The sequence below is a fragment of the Sphaeramia orbicularis genome, chromosome 8 (genome assembly GCF_902148855.1).
Source record: "Sphaeramia orbicularis chromosome 8, fSphaOr1.1, whole genome shotgun sequence".
NCBI lineage: Eukaryota > Metazoa > Chordata > Actinopteri > Kurtiformes > Apogonidae > Sphaeramia > Sphaeramia orbicularis.
In genome coordinates this window covers 40,639,814-40,659,376 of record NC_043964.1, presented here as the reverse complement: position 1 = coordinate 40,659,376, position 19,563 = coordinate 40,639,814, and the positions used below count along the sequence as shown (strand labels likewise).

The following is a 19,563-nucleotide window of genomic DNA, read 5'->3' as shown; positions in this document are numbered from 1 at the left end:
TGCAAAACCTTTGAATGTGTCCCCAAGTGCAGTCGCAAAAACCATCAAGCGCTCCAACGAAACTGGCTCACATGAGGACCGCCCCAGGAAAGGAAGACCAAGAGTCACCTCTGATGCTGAAGATAAGTTCATGCGAGTCACCAGCCTCAGAAATCGCAAATTAACAGCAGCTCAGATTAAAGACCAGATGAATACCACACAGAGCTCTAGCAGCAGACACATCTCTACAACAACTGTTAAGAGGAGACTGCGCCAATCAGGCCTTCATGGTCAAACAGCTGCTAGGAAACCACTGCTAAGGAGAGGCAACAAACACAAGAGATTTATTTGGGCCAAGAAACCCAAGGAATGGACATTAGACCAGTGGAAATCTGTGCTTTGGTCTGATGAGTCCAAATTTCAGATCTTTGGATCCAACCGCCGTGTCTTTGTGCGACGCAGAAAAGGTGAACGGATGGATGCTACATGCCTGGTTCCCACCGTGAAGCATGGAGGAGGAGGTGTGATGGTGTGGGGGTGCTTTGCTGGTGACACTGTTGGGGATTTATTCAAGATTAAAGGCAACCTGAAGCAGCATGGCTACCACAGCATCGTGCAGCGACATGCCATTCCATCCGGTCTGCGTTTAGTTGGACCATCATTTATTTTTCAACAGGACAATGACCCCAAACACACCTCCAGGCTGTGTAAGGGATATTTGACCAAGAAGGAGAGTGATGGAGTGCTGCGCCAGATGACCTGGCCTCCACAGTCACCGGACTTGAACCCAACCGAGATGGTTTGGTTGAGCTGGACCGCAGAGTGAAGGCAAAAGGACCAACAAGTGCTAAGCATCTCTGGGAACTTCTTCAAGACTGTTGGGAAACCACTTCAGGTGACTACCTCTGGAAGCTCATCAAGAGAATGTCAAGAGTGTGCAAAACAGTCATCAGAGCTAAGGGTGGCTACTTTGAAGAGACTAGAATATAAGAGATGTTTTCAGTTATTTCACACTTTTTTGTTAAGTACATAATTCCATATGTGTTCATTCATAGTTTTGATGCCTTCAGTGAGGATCTACAATGAAAATAGTCATGAAAATAAAGAAAATGTGAAGAATGAGAAGGTGTGTCCAAACTTTTGGCCTGTACTGTGTATATATATATATATATATATATATATATATATATATAATGCCATTTCATTTTGTGTGTTTAAAAGTTTGTGTTCATCTGTCTTTGAAAAGAAGTTGGTCAGAACTTGTCTTCCTTCGTTTTGCCTTCTCTCCCTTTTCTTTCCTTTCTTTTCTGAAATCCTGACTTATTTTTTTTAAAACTGTGACATCATGATAAGATTTCTTCTATCATAGAGATGCAATGAGTCACCGTAGCCTAACAAGCAAAGTGTGTTTCTTAAACTCTGTGTGAAGTGAACCATTTTGTGCTTTTCTCAATGGGTGTTCACAGAGTAGTGACAGCAGTCTGTACTTTTATGGAATACAATAATATACCAATTTATAAAATCTAATGTGTGAAGCTTGCATATAGGTCCATATTTATCATATAATTTAGTTGAACAACAAGAAAAAAAAATACTTAACAAGAAAATCTTAACTTCCCATGGGGCCCCCTCTCCCTTGCCCCCCCCCCACAGCTGTGTAGGTTAACAGCCCTGATCAATGGCCGTGCCAATGACCCTTAACAGACCTGTCGTTGCCACAGTGACGTTCAGGCTGTTAGGGGGAAGTGGGCTCAGAAGACACAGAGACAGGCAGAAAGAGCTCTGGAATAGGTCCGAAACATCTGCTCATTACGGAAAAACTGTAAAAGATAGGAGAAAACTAAAATGATCATGACTGGCACGAAGAGCTCTGGAACACAAAGATGTGTTTTTCTTCCTTGTACTGTGAGAAATGTCAGAGTTACAGCAGTGTAAAAACAGTCAACTTATCAGGAAAACAACACGGCACCTAATAATGCCATTTCATCTTGTGTGTTTAAAAGTTTGTGTTCACCTTTCTTTGAAAAGAAGTTGGTCAGAACTTGACTTCCTTCATTTTGCCTTCTCTCCCTTTCTTTTCTTTCCTTTCTTTTCTGAAATCCTGAGTTATTTTTTCAAAACTGTGACATCATGATAAGATTTCTTCTATCATAGAGATGCAACGAGTCACCGTAGCCTAACAAGCAAAGTGTGTTTCTTAAACTCTGTGTGAAGTGAACCATTTTGTGCTTTTCTCAATGGGTGTTCACAGAGTAGTGACAGCAGTCTGTACTTTTATGGAATACAATAATATACCAATTTATAAAATCTAATGTGTGAAGCTTCCATATAAGTTGGTATTTATCATAATTTAGTTGAAATACAGGAAAAAAAAAAAAACTTTAACAAAAAAATCTTAACTTCCCATGGGCCCCCCTCCCCCTTGGGCCCCCCCACAGCTGTGTAGGTTAACAGCCCTGATCAATGGCCGTGCCAATGGCCTTTAATAGACCTGTCATTGCCACAGTGACGTTCAGGCTGTTAGGGGGAAATGGGCTCAGAAGACACAGAGACAGGCAGAAAGAGCTCTGGAATAGGTCCAAAACATCTGCTCATTACGGGAAAAACCCTAAAAGATAGGTGAAAACTAAAATGATCATGACTGGCACGAAGAGCTCTGGAACACAAAGATGTGTTTTTCTTCCTTGTACTGTGAAGAATGTCAGAGTTACAGCAGTGTAAAAACAGTCAACTTATCAGGAAAACAACAATCTGTTTGTATTGATTTGAATAGGGGAAGAGGAGGGGGAAGCCTCCATTCTACTGCCTGCCATTTCACTTTAGAAAGAGCTAGGTCTTCAAACTTAGGTTCATATGAAGCCCAGGAACTGTGACTACATTTTTGGAAAGAATCATTTGCCTCCTATGTATCGTTTGGCCGGGAGGACGAGTTATCCACTAAATTTTGAGGTGATTTTCAGCTGTTTTCACACTAATGAGATTGGTATGCCAGGAATGTGTGCTCTGTTTTGGTGTTTTCTGACAAATCTGACACTTTTCTAAGACCCATCTATCAAAAACCGTAAACCTCATCCTCAAACAAGGTACATTTCTGTGGAGACGACAAAAATGCCTGCGTTTTAAAGTTTAAATGAAGTCTGTAGGTCAAAGTATGGCGAAGCAGTAGCAGTCAGAAACAAGTGGATTTTTGTGGCTGATTTTTCCTCTCCCCATTCATTTCTATGGGACTTTTTTTGCATGTTTTTTGCCTATAACTGCGAAAAATGAATGAATCTCTACCTTGAGTCATAGCACACTATTCCTGATGAAACCACACATTTTGATATATTAATTGCAGGGCTACTCCCAGCGGATTAGGCTGAATTAATCGCGAAATCTTGTCCAGAAGATGACTCGTCCTCCCGGCCAAACAATACATAGGAGACAAATGATTCTTTCCAAAAATGTAGTCACACTTCCTGGGCTTCATATGAACCTAAGTTTGAAGACCTAGCTCTTTCTAAAGTGAAATGGCAGGCAGAAGAATGGAGGCTTTCCACTCCTCTTCCCCTATTCAAATCAGTACAAACAGATTGTTTTCCTGATAAGTTGACTGTTTTTACACTGCTGTAACTCTGACATTTCTCACAGTACAAAGAAGAAAAACACATCTGTGTGTTCCAGAGCTCTTCGTGCCAGTCATGATCATTTTAGTTTTCACCTATCTTTTAGGGTTTTTCCGTAATGAGCAGATGTTTCAGACCTATTCCAGAGCTCTTTCTGTCTGTCTCTATGTCTTCTGAGCCCACTTCCCCCTAACAGCCTGAACGTCACTGTGGCAACGACAGGTCTATTAAGGGTCACTGGCACGGCCATTGATCAGGGCTGTTAACCTACCCAACTGTGGGGGGGCCCAAGGGAGAAAGGGGCCCATGGGAAGTTAAGATTTTTTTGTTAAAGTTTTTTTTTTCCTGTTGTTCAACTAAATTATATGACAAATATGGACCTATATGCAAGCTTCACACATTAGATTTTATAAATTGGTACATTATTGTATTCTGCATCTCTATGGTAGAAGAAATCTTATAATGATGTCACAGTTTTAAAAAAAATAAGTCAGGATTTCAGAAAAGAAAGGAAAGAAAAGAAAGGGAGAGAAGGCAAAATGAAGGAAGTCAAGTTCTGACCAACTTCTTTTCAAAGAAAGGTGAACACAAACTTTTAAACACACAAGATGAAATGGCATTATTAGGTGCCGTTAACTCCTCCGTTATCATTGCTAATATAAACAGAGGCAATCCAAAGCAAGAGCAACACTTTCAAATGAGGCTTTAGTTATTAACCCTTTCATGCATAGTGGTCACTACAGTTGACAGTTATTCTATAGATTTTCTTTGTATGTTCATGGGTTTTGTTGTTTTAGTTCCATATCAACCAACACAGTGGACGCTTATGCATCATCCCATACACTGACATTCCTGTTATTTTCATGTTCTTTTATCTAAATCAATTACTAATTGTTATTAGACTGTAATTAACAGAGTTTTTAAAGTTGTTTTTCTTTTTTTTGCATATTATCTGAGTGAGTAATAACTAGTATTATAGTATGCTAAAATGTTAAAAAAAAAAAAAAAATCAGATTAGCAGAATTAACCTCCTGAGACCCAGGGAAATAAAAAAATTAGCTTTTTTCCATTAAACATGTCTTGATTGGAAACTGCATTCTGCAACAGTTTTTTGTGTGTCTTTGTTTGTTTTTCAGATACTTTTTTTTAAAAATTATTTTTATGTATTGATTGATTTTAATGGAATGTTCTTTGCAATGGACAGCAAGTAAAACTGTAAAACTTTTGTCCCCTACAGAGGACAAAAATGCATTGCAGTACAAGGAAGAAAACCACATCTGTGTGTTCAAGAGCTCTTCGTGCCAGTCATGATCATTTTAGTTTTCACCTATCTTTGACGGTTTTTTCCGTAATGAGCAGATGTTTTCGGACCTATTCCACAGCTCTTTCTGCCTTTCTCTCTCTGCAGTCTGAGCACACTCCAAGCACACTCCCCCTAACAGCCTGAACGTCACCGTGGCAACGACAGGTCATTAAGGGTCATTGGAGTCACATTACATTGGTGCAGGGGTAGAAGTAGAATTTAAGAAGGGGGGGGCAGCTGTAAATACTGACTGAAATGAAATAATACTAAATTAGACTGATGCTGCCCACCTACTGGTCCTGCACGGTAACTCTGTCATTTTGGTCCAATCAGCACCAAAGTTGTCCTGGCTGATGTTAGTCAGCATTGAATGAAATGATACTAAATTAGACTGATACTGCCACCTAGTGGTCCCCTGTGGTAACTCTGTCATTTTTTATCCGATCTCCACCAAACTTGACCTGGTTGATGTTGTTCTTGCCTCGAACAAAATGACACAGCGATATTGAATCCGATTCATAGCGCCATCTAGCGTCCCGGAAATTTGCCTCAGCTGTGCGCCGCTTGGGCCTGGACGTGGACGCGACCTTGCGATCGCGAGCGGGACCTGTTGTCGTGAACGACCTCAGAATGGAACTGACAGCGTGCCCCCCCCCCCCCGACCCCCGAGCCCCTCTCACGATGTCCATGTGTGGAAAATTGTCTAGTTGGCTGTGCTGCTCTGTCCCATTCAACCAACAACTGAACATTTAGGTAATCGGCTCAAAGTTTGGATAAGTTTTTAGTATGGACTACAACCGCTGGCTGCTGACAAACAATTATGGCGTACTCAAAGAAATGTCAGTTGGAAGTCTTGACCTTTTATGTGCAATGTCATAACATAACTAGTTATAAAATGTAACAAATCAAGAAGGAAATTTAAAACGGGTTGTAGAATCCACTCAAAATATTTTACCAAAAATAAATATTAAATAATGATAGTTTTGCAGCACCTGGAAGGTTCAAATTCAAACTTTTTGAACTATTAGGGTCGCAGGGACACAAATAAATGTACCAAAGACTAATAAAGTGGGTTTAGCAAAGTATGACCCCTTTAAGGGGAAAGCTCGGTCTTATAGATTGGTTGCCTTTTACAGATCCTCGATCCAGCTAAAATGTTGATATTGGGGGCTGATATCCGATCCTGATATTGGATTGGTGCAACCTTAGTCTGGTTAAAAAGCTCAGTCTCAACCTTTCAGACTGGATGAAACATGTCAATCAAGGACATAGGATGAAAAAAGCTGCAATCAGCCATTTCATGAATGTATTTGTGTATTTTTTGAACAGTTATTTACAACAATATTTCAATCCTTGTGTGTGTGCAGAAAGTAAGGTCGCATGAAGAGTAAAAGTTAACGTGAAGAAACGGCATGTATGACCTTCTGGACTGGTTGGAAAGAGAGCGATCAGACCACATTGACCTGTTCTGGAGGTGCGTCTTTGAGGAAAGCATCCTTAACCAATACGTCACCCTACAAAAGCTACGCAACAGCCTTCTAGATGGTAAGGCCCCAAAAGAAACTGTGCTAGTATTCTCCACTCGACTTCTCTTGTATTTTTTGTAATTTTGCTGGATTTGAATTCAATTTCAGGGTCTTTCAGTTCGAGCCAAAACTACCTGAGAAATTGGAAAAGGAAGAGACAGAGGAAAAAAAAGGAAGGAGCCTTCAGAAGAGGAGAATGGAGAAGGAAACTCAGTAAAAAAGAAGAAGAAAAAGAAAACGAGGAGTGTAGGTGAAGAGGATGATGATGAAGAGCAGGCTGGTCCGTCTGGTCAGAGGCGGCTCCAGCTCAAAAGAAAAAGTCAAAGAAATTATGCTTCTGTGAGTCAGCTCTAACTTATGCTTTAGTTACTGTAATACTTCACTAATTCATAGACGACTGTGTCATGGTTGAATTCTAAATGCCTTTAAATGTCCAGCGTCTCCACTTAAGAGGGGAGAGAAGGGGAACATCTGGACATGGGGCATCTTCAAAAACCAGATCCCGTGACCTGTGGAGACAAGGAGGGGTTTCTCAACAGACAGAGACTGGCGAAAGGTCAGAGGACGAAAAGGAACATGAAATGTCTGATGTAACGTATTTTGAAGTTGTTACTGTCCACTTTTTCATCCATATTTATTCCATGAGGGGGGTCAGGGGGGGTGCTGGAGCCTACCTCAGGGTTCCTGTGGGGTCTTAAAAAGTCTTCAAAGTCTTGAATTCCACATGTGCATTTAATAGCTTAAAAAGTCTTTAACAGGTCAAGTTTATTTGCTTACCATGTTCAAGTGGGTAGGAGGACCAGGCAGGCAGAAAGTACCACTTGAACTTGAAAGCAAAAATGTTTTATTTGCAAAAGATTTAGAAGTACAAGAACCTTTGGACTTGCAAACAAAACTTTTAAAATGACAAAACATTTTTACCTGCAAGCAGAAGTTTTCAGATTTGAAATGAAAGAAAATGAGAACACAATTGATTTTGTTAAGCTTAAACATTTTGAAACCTTCATTTTTATTTTGAAATCTTGATTTTTTGTTTCAAAATTATATTTTTTGTTTGCTTTTTTTTTCCCTTTTACTTGCACAATAAAGACACAAAATTTTCTTCATATGTTGCCATAAACCTGTTGGCAGTATTGTGTTTAAATGTGTCGGGTAAATGTGTCCAAGCTGCAAAGAAAGTAACTTTAGTCTACTCAGTTCCACCTGTTCCAACCTGACAATTAATATTGAAATTAGAAACCAGTTATCGCTCTTTACAGCCCCCAGTGAGAAATGACTGGGAACGGTAGGAATCAAGTCATTGGAGTAAATCAATACATTTTCCAAATTCTAGGAGTCACAAATTTTTGCCAGTATGGGTGTGAAATACACTGTGAATTCTGTTCTAAGTAGTCTTAAAAAGGTCTTAAAAAGTCATAAATTTAACTTGTAGAAACCTGTAGGAACCCTGCTATCTAAGCTACAACTGGGCGAAGGCAGGGTGTTGTCACTGTGATAAAAAGAAAGGAAAATAAAGAGAAAAACACAAGATATCATGGCTAAAATAAGTACTTTCCCATTTGTCTGCATGTTTCAGGGGAGGAGTGCATTGCAGTGGAAGACAGTGGTACACTCCTGGTGATTTGAGAAGTTTGCAGGGAAGCAAGCTGTAGAAACTGGAAGCAGAGTATCCGCTGTGAGGGAACTACGCTGGGAAAACTTATACAGGTCATCTTACATTTTAATAGGTGACACAGCTTGATTCACAACATAACTTCACAAAGGTTTCTTTAATTACATTCTGTCTGTTTCTTCCTGCAGGAAGGGCACCTGAAAGTAAAGAGCTATAAACGGAGTACAAAGGTAAACACAAAATTTTGGTCAAAATGATTAAATTCTGTCTCAATATATCTTCCCTTTTACTAAATATGATTATTTCAAATTACTAAAGAGTTGTATCATTTTTTCTTCCTGCCAGGCAAAGAAGTCACTCTTCTCTGATCGGGTCCTCACAGGTTGTTCATTTCAGACAAGGCTAAAGATCTTCAACAATTCTGCAAATACTGTTTCTTATGAAAGCCCAGAAATATGAGTAAAATATATTTTATAGCTAATATGTGAACAAGGAATTCCTTGTGACTATTAGAAGAACCTCTGTTACATCAAATACAGTGATGAAACATTAGAATTTCTCATAGGAAGAATGTGCATCATATGTTGGAATGTATGAAATTATATGATATAACTGTAAAAGAAAGTGTTGCTATAGTTAATGTTTTGTAGTGTCTGCAGGTGAGGGTGATGATGACTTTGATGAGGAAGAGCAGGATTCATCAAGTGACAGACAGAGTTCCACAAACACCACAGGTGCTGCTTATATAAAGTAGAATTTAAGACTGAAACTTGTTTTTACCAATAACAATAGAAGCTACGGTAGCAGAGGTCATTGACTCAAATCCTCATCAGTTTGATGTAGAGAAACATGACTTCCTTCTGTCGATTCCAGAGGAAGAAGACGACGCTGGAGAACAGACTGAGGAACAGTCAGACGACAGGGAAGACGTTCACAAGACAGTGTTCAAAGTCACATGTGGAGATGTAGCTGCAATGTTACACAAAAAGCGTTTTGCGTCCGGTAACTTTCTGCCACTACTTCATGTAACAAAGTAGCTGCATTCACTGAAGTTGTGGAGATGCATGTTTTCTAAACCTTTCTTCACCACCAGGGATCTTGGGGAAGTGTATTCGCACTGAGAAGAGCTGGATGACCCCAGTGGACTTTGTGAAGGAGGTTTGTGAGACGGATGTGTCCTGGAAGAAAGACATCACATGGGAAGGAAAACCACTTAGTGATCTCATAGAGGTAACTATGGTCTGGGTGGTGTTATATGTGTGTACTGACTAGGTTGTGATGAAATGGCTTGACAGAAAAATAGTGAAATAGTAAATAAGTTTCACACATATGGAGAAATGCAGTGCTTGATGAAGTAAGATAGCGTTTAGCTTTAGCTCACCCACATTATTATTATTATTATAGTATTATTATTATTACTCCGCCCCCTCAAAGGGAGGCAAGGGTATTGCTTTTCTTTCGGTTTGTTTGTTTGTTTGTTACCTCCACCAAGGAGGTTATGTTTTCATCTGGGCTTGTTTGTTTGTTTGTGTGTTTGTTTGTTAGCAAGATAAGTCAAAAAGTTACGGACGGATTTGGGTGAAATTTTCAGGAAATGTTGATACTTGGCACAAGGAACAAATGATAAAATTTTCATGATGATCGGGGGGGAGACTGATCTGCCCTGGTGGAGGTCTTGGCTCTCAGAGTGCTTTTCTAGTTTGTTTCTTTGTTTGTTAACACTCTAGCAGCAAAAACTATTGGTTGAATTCATTCCAAATTGGTTTATAGATTGCCAGTGACCCACAGTAGATCTGATTACATTTGGGAACAGTAGGTCAAAGTTTAAATTTTTTATGAATTGTTTTAAATCTTTTTTTTTCTCCCATTTACTTATAATGTTGAAATTTCAAATGCCTATAAAAATCAATTTTGTTTCAATTTACTTCAGACTTGCCAAATATATAGAGGCAATTGATAATGCTGACATCAGCACACGCATATACATGATAACATCAGCTGGATCGATGCCAAAATAACCTACAACGCATGGAGGGAAACGTTTTTTGTGCCTTTTTTTGTGGAATTATTAAATTCCATCAATCTGAGGTACTTGTAGTGGAATACTTAGAGTCATAGAGATGAGTTTTAATGTAATGTTTTATTAGTAGTAGTTTTTCTTCTGACTGTCACACTCCCATTTTGTCATGCATGTTTTCTACTAAGCCTGACTCAACATAACCCTGTTAAGATCATCAGGGGATCATCAGAGGACATAGAAGGGCTCAGATGGAGACAGAAAAAAAACACATAAAGACACAAGTTAGGTCAAATGCAAAGGATGTCCATGAGAGAGAAACCGGATTTGTGACGGCAGCTTTAAAACTAATAGAAAGACTCTGTAAATGTGTTTATTTCAGAAGAACATCTTGTCATGTCATTCCCTGTTGTGCACCTGCAGACTGTGTGCACCAGATTCTGAAGACCTGGTAAGTGTGTTGGTCTTTAACGTGAAATAGTAAACTACACTGTCAAACAGTATGCAAAAAAAAATGGTAATTGAATGGTATGAAGATTTATTTGGACTGAACAAAATTATTGGTACAAATTTTTCAACAACAGGAGCATGCATACATTTATCAATATTGTAAGAGTACAAATGTTTAGCTGAAATCTGAACAGCTAAGTATTACACTGAAGTACAAGAAAAGTACTTCAAGTTAAATGTATCACAGTAATTTTCATTATTGTAGTAATATGAGGTCAGGAGGTAGGAGATGTAGCAACCAGATGTCAAAACTGAGTGGAATACACACATTACTGCACATTACTGTGAGTAAAAGACCTCAAATAAAATGAAAATTATAACGGAAATTAATAAGAGTCAAAATGCTTGTACGTTTTTGCAGGATAACCAGAAAAACGATGATGAGTGTTGGATCTGTAGAAGTGAAGAAGAAGCAGAGCTGGTGCAGTGTGATTACTGCCCTCGCTCCTTTCACCAGACGTGTCACCTGCCTCATGTGGAGGACGCCATTTTAGAGTAAGCACCAATTAATACTTTTCTTTATTCATAGGTACTGTTTTATATGTATTAACTTGTGGTTTCCCTCAGACATCGACTGATCTGTACCATTAATATTTTATTTAGCCCATAAAGACCCACTGGTACTTTTATGACAGTCCCCTAATGAATTTTTCTCTCTATTAACCTTCTTAAGTGATTTATCACCATTTATTAGAAATATTATCCTCTGTATTTTGCATTTTTCAGTGAAAATCAGGTGTTTTCTAATATTTAATTTACCGATTATGTAGATTGTTCAAATTGCTAAGAATACAGTAAGGGTTATTAAACAAAAATAGAGAAAACTAAAGAAAATGTGACTTTTTCAGTAAAGATATCATTAAGTGAACGTAAACCAAGTGTCTCCATCCACTGTCATTGATCCAGCTCTGTGGTTTTACAGGTCAATCAATGCTGTAGAGAATGACAGTGTTTCCTCCACGTTCACTACGGAGTAGGGATGTAACAATTAAGCGACTAATGATTAATTGTCGATAAGAATTTGCTCAATTAAATTATTAATTGTCGCTTAATTGCCCTTGTTCCGCCCGTCCACACCTGTTCGAAGGCTGATGGTGTGTCCGCGCTGCGGCGCCGCGGCTGGGATAGCCGGTCATCAAACCGGATCATGGTGTTGATGAGTTAGAATGTCTTTATGGACAAGGTGGAGACAAACACAGACCAGCCCGTCTGTTTGTGGGAGCAGTGCACCCCCGAGTAATACACGCACAAATGTGGGTCAGTATCAAACGTTTTCCCTGGAGGCTGGTCTAGTCCACGGTAGTAAGACAGAAGTTGAAAACATCCTCCAGGCTCCTGATTCGGCAACAGGTATGTCGAGCATTTGCGAAGCTTCAGGAGAAAAAGATAAATGAGCGAAAAGTTTCACTTTCATTTTTGCGGGGGCACGGGCTGCCCCGTACCCCCATAGTATTAGAAGTTGGATGGAAAGTGATGCAGGCACATGCGCGGTTACCAACCAACACACACGCATCCCCCGGCCGTACTGCGCGTGTGTGAGTACCCCCCCCCCCCGACGAAACGCATGTGCATGCAACCCCCCATTACACACCAACATGAATTCTACAGGAAACACTGACTGTATCCATGGTTCAATAAATCAATCATTAAGGAATATGACATGTTTTTATCATGATGTGTATAAACAGTATTTAGCTCTTATTCTTCTAGACCGTATTGAAAAGAAATTCAGGTTCTCAGGAAAATCGCCACTTATCAGTTGATCATTACTTACATAATCGATAATTTACATCCCTACTACAGAGCCTCTGAATGTCCAAATGGGTCATATCTGATGACCATGAAAAGATGACACACTGTACTTACACCAATTATTCACATTTATTGATAGGATTACTACAGGGGTTCCCAAAGTGGGGTACGCATACCCCAGGGTACTTGGAAGAAGCCCTGGGGTACTTGAAATTTTTTTGGAAAAATACATTACATAAGTGATCATGTACTGATTCCAAAATAAATAATGACAATTAATGAAAACAACACACATAAATACATTCATATAATAGTTTTGTCAATCATCTTGTTTAAGCTTTGGTAACATTTTAAACATTTCTATTTTATATTAATAAAAATGAGTTTATTTGAGTAGCTAAGTATTATTTTTGTTGATGGAAGGTTCATTTATTAATTAATGACCAATTTATTTACTTTTCTTCTCAATGAAAGGGCACTTTTCAGTTTATATTTTGCAGACAAAATTTATTTTAAAATGTATTTTTTTATATTACAGTTAAATATGTGTTGTTTGATAACAAAGTTTTGAAATAAAACAGATACCTTTGGCACAGGAACAAATTTAGCCTAATTTACTTCAATCAAACATGCTGAAGTGAGACTTGGGGGTACTTGGCTAAAATACATATTTCAGGGGGTACTCCACTGTAAAAGTTTGAGAACCACTGGATCAGTGGTTCAACAGGTATTAAACATTTTAGATCAGTAGATGCCTTTGGTTTGCGATGGATGTTTGGGTCTTTATGGGTTAATGACTGTATTTTATAACATGTAGGGTATTTTACAGTGTGTGTTGCCTCATTGGTCATTGTAAGGAGTGTATTTAAGTCAGCTGAAGTGATTCTATAGAGTTAATCATATTCTTACAAGGTGTACCTGAATGCAACACTGCATGCAGCTTTGTATATTATAACTCTGCGAGTACTCCGCATGTTTTTTTTTGTTTGTTTTTTTTACATTGTCTATGTTTTCTTTATCTCTATCATATAACAGGTGTATCATAAAATATGTTACTTAATTTTTTTGTTGGATTTATTAAGTTCTAACACCATAAGTGCTTTTCTGAAAATGCATCCCTGTGTTAGTACAGTTAGAATGTGAGTAAATGATAAACAGGGTGAGGCTTTGCTCTAAATTGTTAAGAATAAGTCCTGTCATTGTAATATTTTTGGTTTGTTACAAGACAGTGTTGGACCAAATTAGTCTATTACTGAATGGGAATCACTGATCTTCTTGTGTGCAGGGATGATAGACCTTGGATGTGCACATTTTGTGTTTTCACAAACACTAAAGAGCTCTTCTCCTCTGTGGAAACTACAGCAGCTGCTTTGTCCTGTAATATATCAGAACACATGCTGGTGAGTTCAGTGTGTCAGTCCTTCTGTCTGTTTATATCTGAGCTGCTGTCCTTCATGCCTGTTTTCTGACTTCAACAGCAATGCCAGTATCTTCTCCTGTATCTCTACAATACTGATCAGCAACAGATATTTGCAACAAACCCAACCCTTTATGTGAGTATCCCTCTGCAGCTCTCAGTCACATGATAAAATAGGAACTAGAATTCAGTTTACTGCTGCAAATAAAACACATATTTGGTTATAGTAGCTTTAACCCATAAGACCCAAACATCCACCTTTGGCCAAAAGCCTCTACTGATATAAATATTTAATTCCTGTTGATCCACTAATTCTATCAATGCATGTAAATAATTGGTGTAAATTGCAGTTTGTCATCTTTTCATGGTCATCAGAACTGACCCATTTGGACGTTCAGAGGTAGCCTAGCCAGCTATCCATCTTTCTCAATGAGAAATCCACCTGGAATCGCAGGGCTTCAATCCAAATATGAAGGCGGGACTAACAGGCGCCGAGTAAACCAATCACAGATAAGGCGGACGTGACACTTTTGTCAGAGAAATTTAAGAATACAGGATGTAATCTGTAATTCCATCCTTATTTTTGAATCAAGTAAACAACCACCAACAGTTGTAAAGAGATTTGCAGACTTGGAACTGACTTTGTCTCATGACAAAAAGAAGTCAGTTCATATGATGCATTGTGAAACTCCCGCCCCCCAGACTTGTGATTGGTTCAGGATAGAATAGATCGTGCAGATTTCACAGCGACCGGCCCAATTCCAGACTGTTTTCTCAGTATTGAATACACTGAGAAAACTGGATGGCTGGCCAGGCTAGGTCAGAGGCTAAGTAGTGAACATAGAAACACCGTCATCTTCTACAACACTGATTCACCAATAAAATCCATAGAGTTTGAAAATGACAGTGGTTGGAGACACTTGTTTTTACATTCTGTTATTGATATCTTTACTGAAAAGTTTTTTCTTCCGTGTTCTTTGTTTTTGAGATATATCCCTCAACCTTAAACTGAGCTTTTATGAACATCTACAAGGTCAGTAAATTAAATATCAGAAAATACTTGATGTTCACTGAAAAAAAACAAAATGCAAAATACAGAGGATAATATTATAATAAGTGGTGCCAGGCACAACAAATCCAGTCCCCTGCAAGTATTGTAGCTTATTTTGGCATCGATCCAGTTGTTATCATGTCTATGCGTGCACTGATGTCAGCATATCAATTGCCTCTAAGTATGTGCCAAGTTTGAAGTGAATTGAAACAAAATTGATGTTTTCATAGACATTTGAAATTTTGCCTATTATAATAAATAGGAAAAAAAGATTAAAATAAATAAATAAATAATTTGAACTTTGACCTACTCTTCCCAAAATATAATCACATCTATTCTGAGTCACTGGCAATCTATAAACCCAAATTGGTTTGAATTCAGCTAATAGTTTTGCTGCTACAGACATTTGAAATTCCACCCATTATAAGTAAATGGAAAAGAAAAAGATTTTAAAAATTCATTAAAAAAATTGAACTTTGACCTACTTTTCCCAAAATGTAATCACATGTATACTGGGTCACTGGCAATCTACAAACCCAGTTTGGTATGAATGCAACCAATAGTTTTGCTGCTGTAGTGTTAACAAACAAGCAAAGAAACAAACAAACTGAACCAAAAACAATACCCCTTGCCTCCCCTTCAGGGGCGGGGCAATAAATGGTGATAAATCACTTAAGAAAGGTTAAATATAGAGAAAAAAAAACATTTGGGAAGTGCCACAAAAGTACCTCTGGGTCTTCATGGGCTAAACTTATGCAATAGTACACACATTTGTTAAAAATCATTTCAGTGCACAGGTGTTGAGCATGTCAGTCGTTTCTTCTCATCACACACAGCTGAGTGACTACACCACTGTGGTCACGACTCCCATGTGGTTTGGTCGTGTAGCAGAAAAACTCCAGGAGAAACAGTACCAAACTGTTGGAGACTTTGTGTCTGATGTCCACCTCATTTTCACCAACTGTGCTTCATACAACCGAGTAAGACCATCTTATTCAATTTGTACACGTCAAACTGAGCAGTTTATCATGAGTGAAATGTCTGAGTTTTAGGAGATCTCATTTATGTGTGACTAGTGACTAGGACTGTTGTCTTCTTTTGCAGGATAATCCTGAATTCACTGCCATGGGTGTCACCGTGAAGGAGTTTTTGACAGAGAATTTGAGAATGTTTCAAGATCCAAGAGACCGCTGACTCATAGAGACTTCAGTTTTCAGACTTGGAAGATGATAGGAAATTATTGAAAATCTAGTGGGAACTACCTTCACAGCTTTATGGTTGAGTTCTTAGCTTACCGGCCGATAGGCTGTAAGCTATTGTCGTCATGGGCCTCTGGCGGCGGCGGCAGCATCTGTTGTCGTCGTCTGTCGTCCGTTACAAAACTTTCAATCGTCTTCTTCTCTGAAACTACAGTTCCAACTGACTTCAAACTTGGTACACAGCTTCTTTATGATGTCAACAAAAGTTAGTGAAATTATTTGGATCCGGCTCTGATTCTGGATTGGATGCGACTTTGAAAATTTCCCCATTATAAGAGATAGGAAGTGTCGGTAAGCTACAGGGCCATCGGTCCTATTTTTATGACATGTTTCTTTTCTATCTAATGTAAAATAACAAAGAAGAGACAGTGAACTTTATCTCCTAAGTCACACTTCTAGCATTGTTTGTACTTTTTTTAAAAAATGTATTTCGAAATGTATTGGTACCATTGTTAATGAACTGGATGTGCCATTTTGTGATGGTTGAATCCTATGGAAACTCACTTGAGCAGCAGAATGAATGTTATGTATGAGCATTTACATTGCACGTAATATTCAGCAGGTCTTCTGAATTAGCACAGTATTCATAGCAAGAGTTACTTCTGCTCTGTTATCTCACTTTTCTCTTATGTATTGATTGTGGAAAAGTGTCTTAAAATAAAGTGTTTTAGTTGGTAGATTTCATTCATAAGGTTTTTTAAAAGGCAAAAATGTTTTGCAGTATGATGTTTGTACAGTTCAGAGACGACTGCACTGATGAAAACAGAAGGCAGAGCTGAACACGATATCTTCTTTGGGACTGACAAGGATGGACAGGATTAGGAACGAGCACATCAGAGGGACAGCTCAGTTGGATGTTTTGAGAGAGGCCAGATGGAATTAGTTTCAGACATGTGCAGAGGAGAAAGAAGAAGATATAGTGAAGATGGAGCTATCAGGGAGAGGCAAAGACCAGATTTATGGATGTGGTGCAGGTGTTAGTGCAGAAGATGCAGGAGACAAAGTCACATGGAATCAGCTGATTTGCTGTGGCGATACCAGGTCTCCACAAACACAGGTTTAGTACAAGTATACAAATAAGCATAAAGACATGAATAAGATGTACAAATAAATGGATGCATGGAAGTAAAATGACAATGATGTACGAGGGGGAGGGGGGGCTGAAAAGTTCATAGCCTGACTAAGAAGAAATTATTCCACAGCAATGAAACTTAGCATACATTAAATTCAATCTTTCCTGATACTAACTGCATGGTTTCCTTCCAGATAAACCCACATTGGATAAATAATTTAGGACTTTGAAAAGTAGTACTACAGACACTTTATGAAAATGTGCTTGCTTTTTCACCCCTCCCTCATTCTTCCTACCCCTCTTGAATTCAGCTTCCCAGTTTTGCACAGTTGATAAAGAGCATCATCCCCTGTAGCACAGGTGTCAAACATGCAGCCCGGGGGCCAAATCCGGCCCACCAAAGGGTCCAGTCTGGCCCACGGAATGAATTTGTGAAATGCAAAAATTACACTGAAGATATTCACAATCAATGGTGTCAAATCCTTTTATTTCAGGTTCCACGTACAGACACATACAGTCTAATTACATTTTAAGTGGGTCAGACCAGTAAAATATTATCATAATAACCTATAATAATGACAACCCAAATTTTCTTTGTTTTTTGGTGTAAAAAATTAAATTACATCAAATATTTACATTACCAAACTATACATTTACAAAAAATGTGAATAACCTGAACAAATGAACAAACAGAAATGTCTTAAGAAAAGTACATTTAATTTTACCAATATCTGCCTGTTACTACATGTTTTGTGCAATTGTAATGCACATGTGTACATGATAAACTGATAAACCGAGGAATAAAATTGTTACAGTTTTTCCCAATTGCTAAAACACAAAAGCCATTTCTCTAAACCAAATGACCAGTCCTATAACACATTTAATAAAAGTAGCCCCCGTTTGCTAAAACCATAAACACATTTCACATGAAGACACAATTCACAAAAACAGTCCTCCTTTTTTCATCAACCTAAACACATTTTGTCTTGCTGAAACACAAGTTGCAAAAAACTCTGCTCAAATTCTCAAATTAGACTCGTGATGCAAATACTTGCCACAGTCGGCAAAATTTGAACACAGTGAACACACCTGGCTTCATTCATTAAACACGACTCAAATTGAAGACACTTGTTGCAAATGATGTGATTACGTTATTATTATGATATTATGTGATTATGTTAGTATGAGTTCTTTGTGACCAGGATTTATGTAGTACCCTGTTTTAGTTTAAATATTTTTGTCAGTATGTTACAGTTTTTCTCAACTGCTAAAACACATTTCATAAAATTTTCCTCCATTTTTCCAAAACTCTAAACACAGCACACTTTTCTAAGCTACATAAACAAAACTACACCTTCTCTCTTCAAAATTCAAACTTTACTCCAAAACAGCTGCTCAAAGCCTGCAAAAATTTAAACACTATACACATCATTACACACTACAAAAAAACAACTGAAAACACAGTGTTCAGTGTGTGAGAATGTTCTTTTTTCCACACTACCAAAGCATATTTTTAGAAACCTTACAGCATCTGTTCTCAGAATATATCACTGTAAAGTATTGGGCCTTCATAGATGTGTGTTTCATATGAACAGTATGGAAATCTACAGAAACACAGTCTGTACACTACTGTACTGGATCACAACTCTATGCAAACAGTACAGAGGATCCAGTACACACAACAATACTCACTGAAAACATGTTCAGGGTGTGATATTTTTTATTTACAGTGTTTATCCCACACACACACACACACACACACACACATGCAGCATTATGTCGTTGCACTGGGTCAGGCCACAGGACCTCATCTACATCACAGGCAATATTGGCCCTTGCCAGGCAACGTGGGAAAAACACCTTGGCGTGGCGGATCCAGCCTCGGAAGGCCTCCACGGCACGTTAGCACAGGCCAGGTCCATAGCCCTGAGAAGGTTCTCTCTTGTGTAAGGTTGGCGGTCATATACCTTCCACCTCCATGTGGCATTCTTTCAACTCTAGAGAAACAAACATGCATTCCAGTACTGACTGGTATGTACTCTGCTGTAAAAAACATGCATCTACATCAGTAGAAGCATCAATGGACATGCTCTGCAATATAACAACTGAGATGAAACCAGTTGTACTCCACTATACTGTAAAAATGTATTGTAGTGACCAACACAGCAATGCAGTCCAATACCTGTTGTGTTCTCTGAATGCACAGATAATGGTGGTCCACTGAGAACCTACTCAGGTTTGGACCAGCTCTTAGTCCTGCTTCAGTCATTGTTATGCCATGGACAATGACATGATCAATGACTGTTGCTCACATCTCGTCTGTAATGGTGGTGTGAGTTTGTCCTCCTCTCCCTCCCGGGCCTGCTCCTCTTCCTCCTCTCACTGAAGCTCCTCTTCCTCTGACTCTGTCCACTGTGTTTGTTTGAACCTTCAGTAAACTGTGCACTCTGAACTGGCTTT

At 38.7% G+C, this 19,563-nt stretch overlaps 1 protein-coding gene across 1 annotated transcript; it reads left to right on the top strand.

Moving 5' to 3' along the window:
• Positions 1-6,299: 6,299 nt before the first annotated feature.
• Positions 6,300-15,966, top strand: LOC115424847 (nuclear body protein SP140-like protein). Its single transcript, XM_030142245.1, has 13 exons — positions 6,300-6,432; positions 8,044-8,120; positions 8,214-8,255; positions 8,371-8,407; positions 8,676-8,759; positions 8,899-9,027; positions 9,119-9,255; positions 10,425-10,493; positions 10,914-11,047; positions 13,590-13,704; positions 13,783-13,857; positions 15,609-15,752; positions 15,877-15,966. The coding sequence occupies exons 1-13, from the start codon at positions 6,300-6,302 to the stop codon at positions 15,964-15,966; spliced, it is 1,266 nt and encodes a 421-aa protein (XP_029998105.1).
• The last annotated feature ends 3,597 nt before the right edge of the window (positions 15,967-19,563 follow it).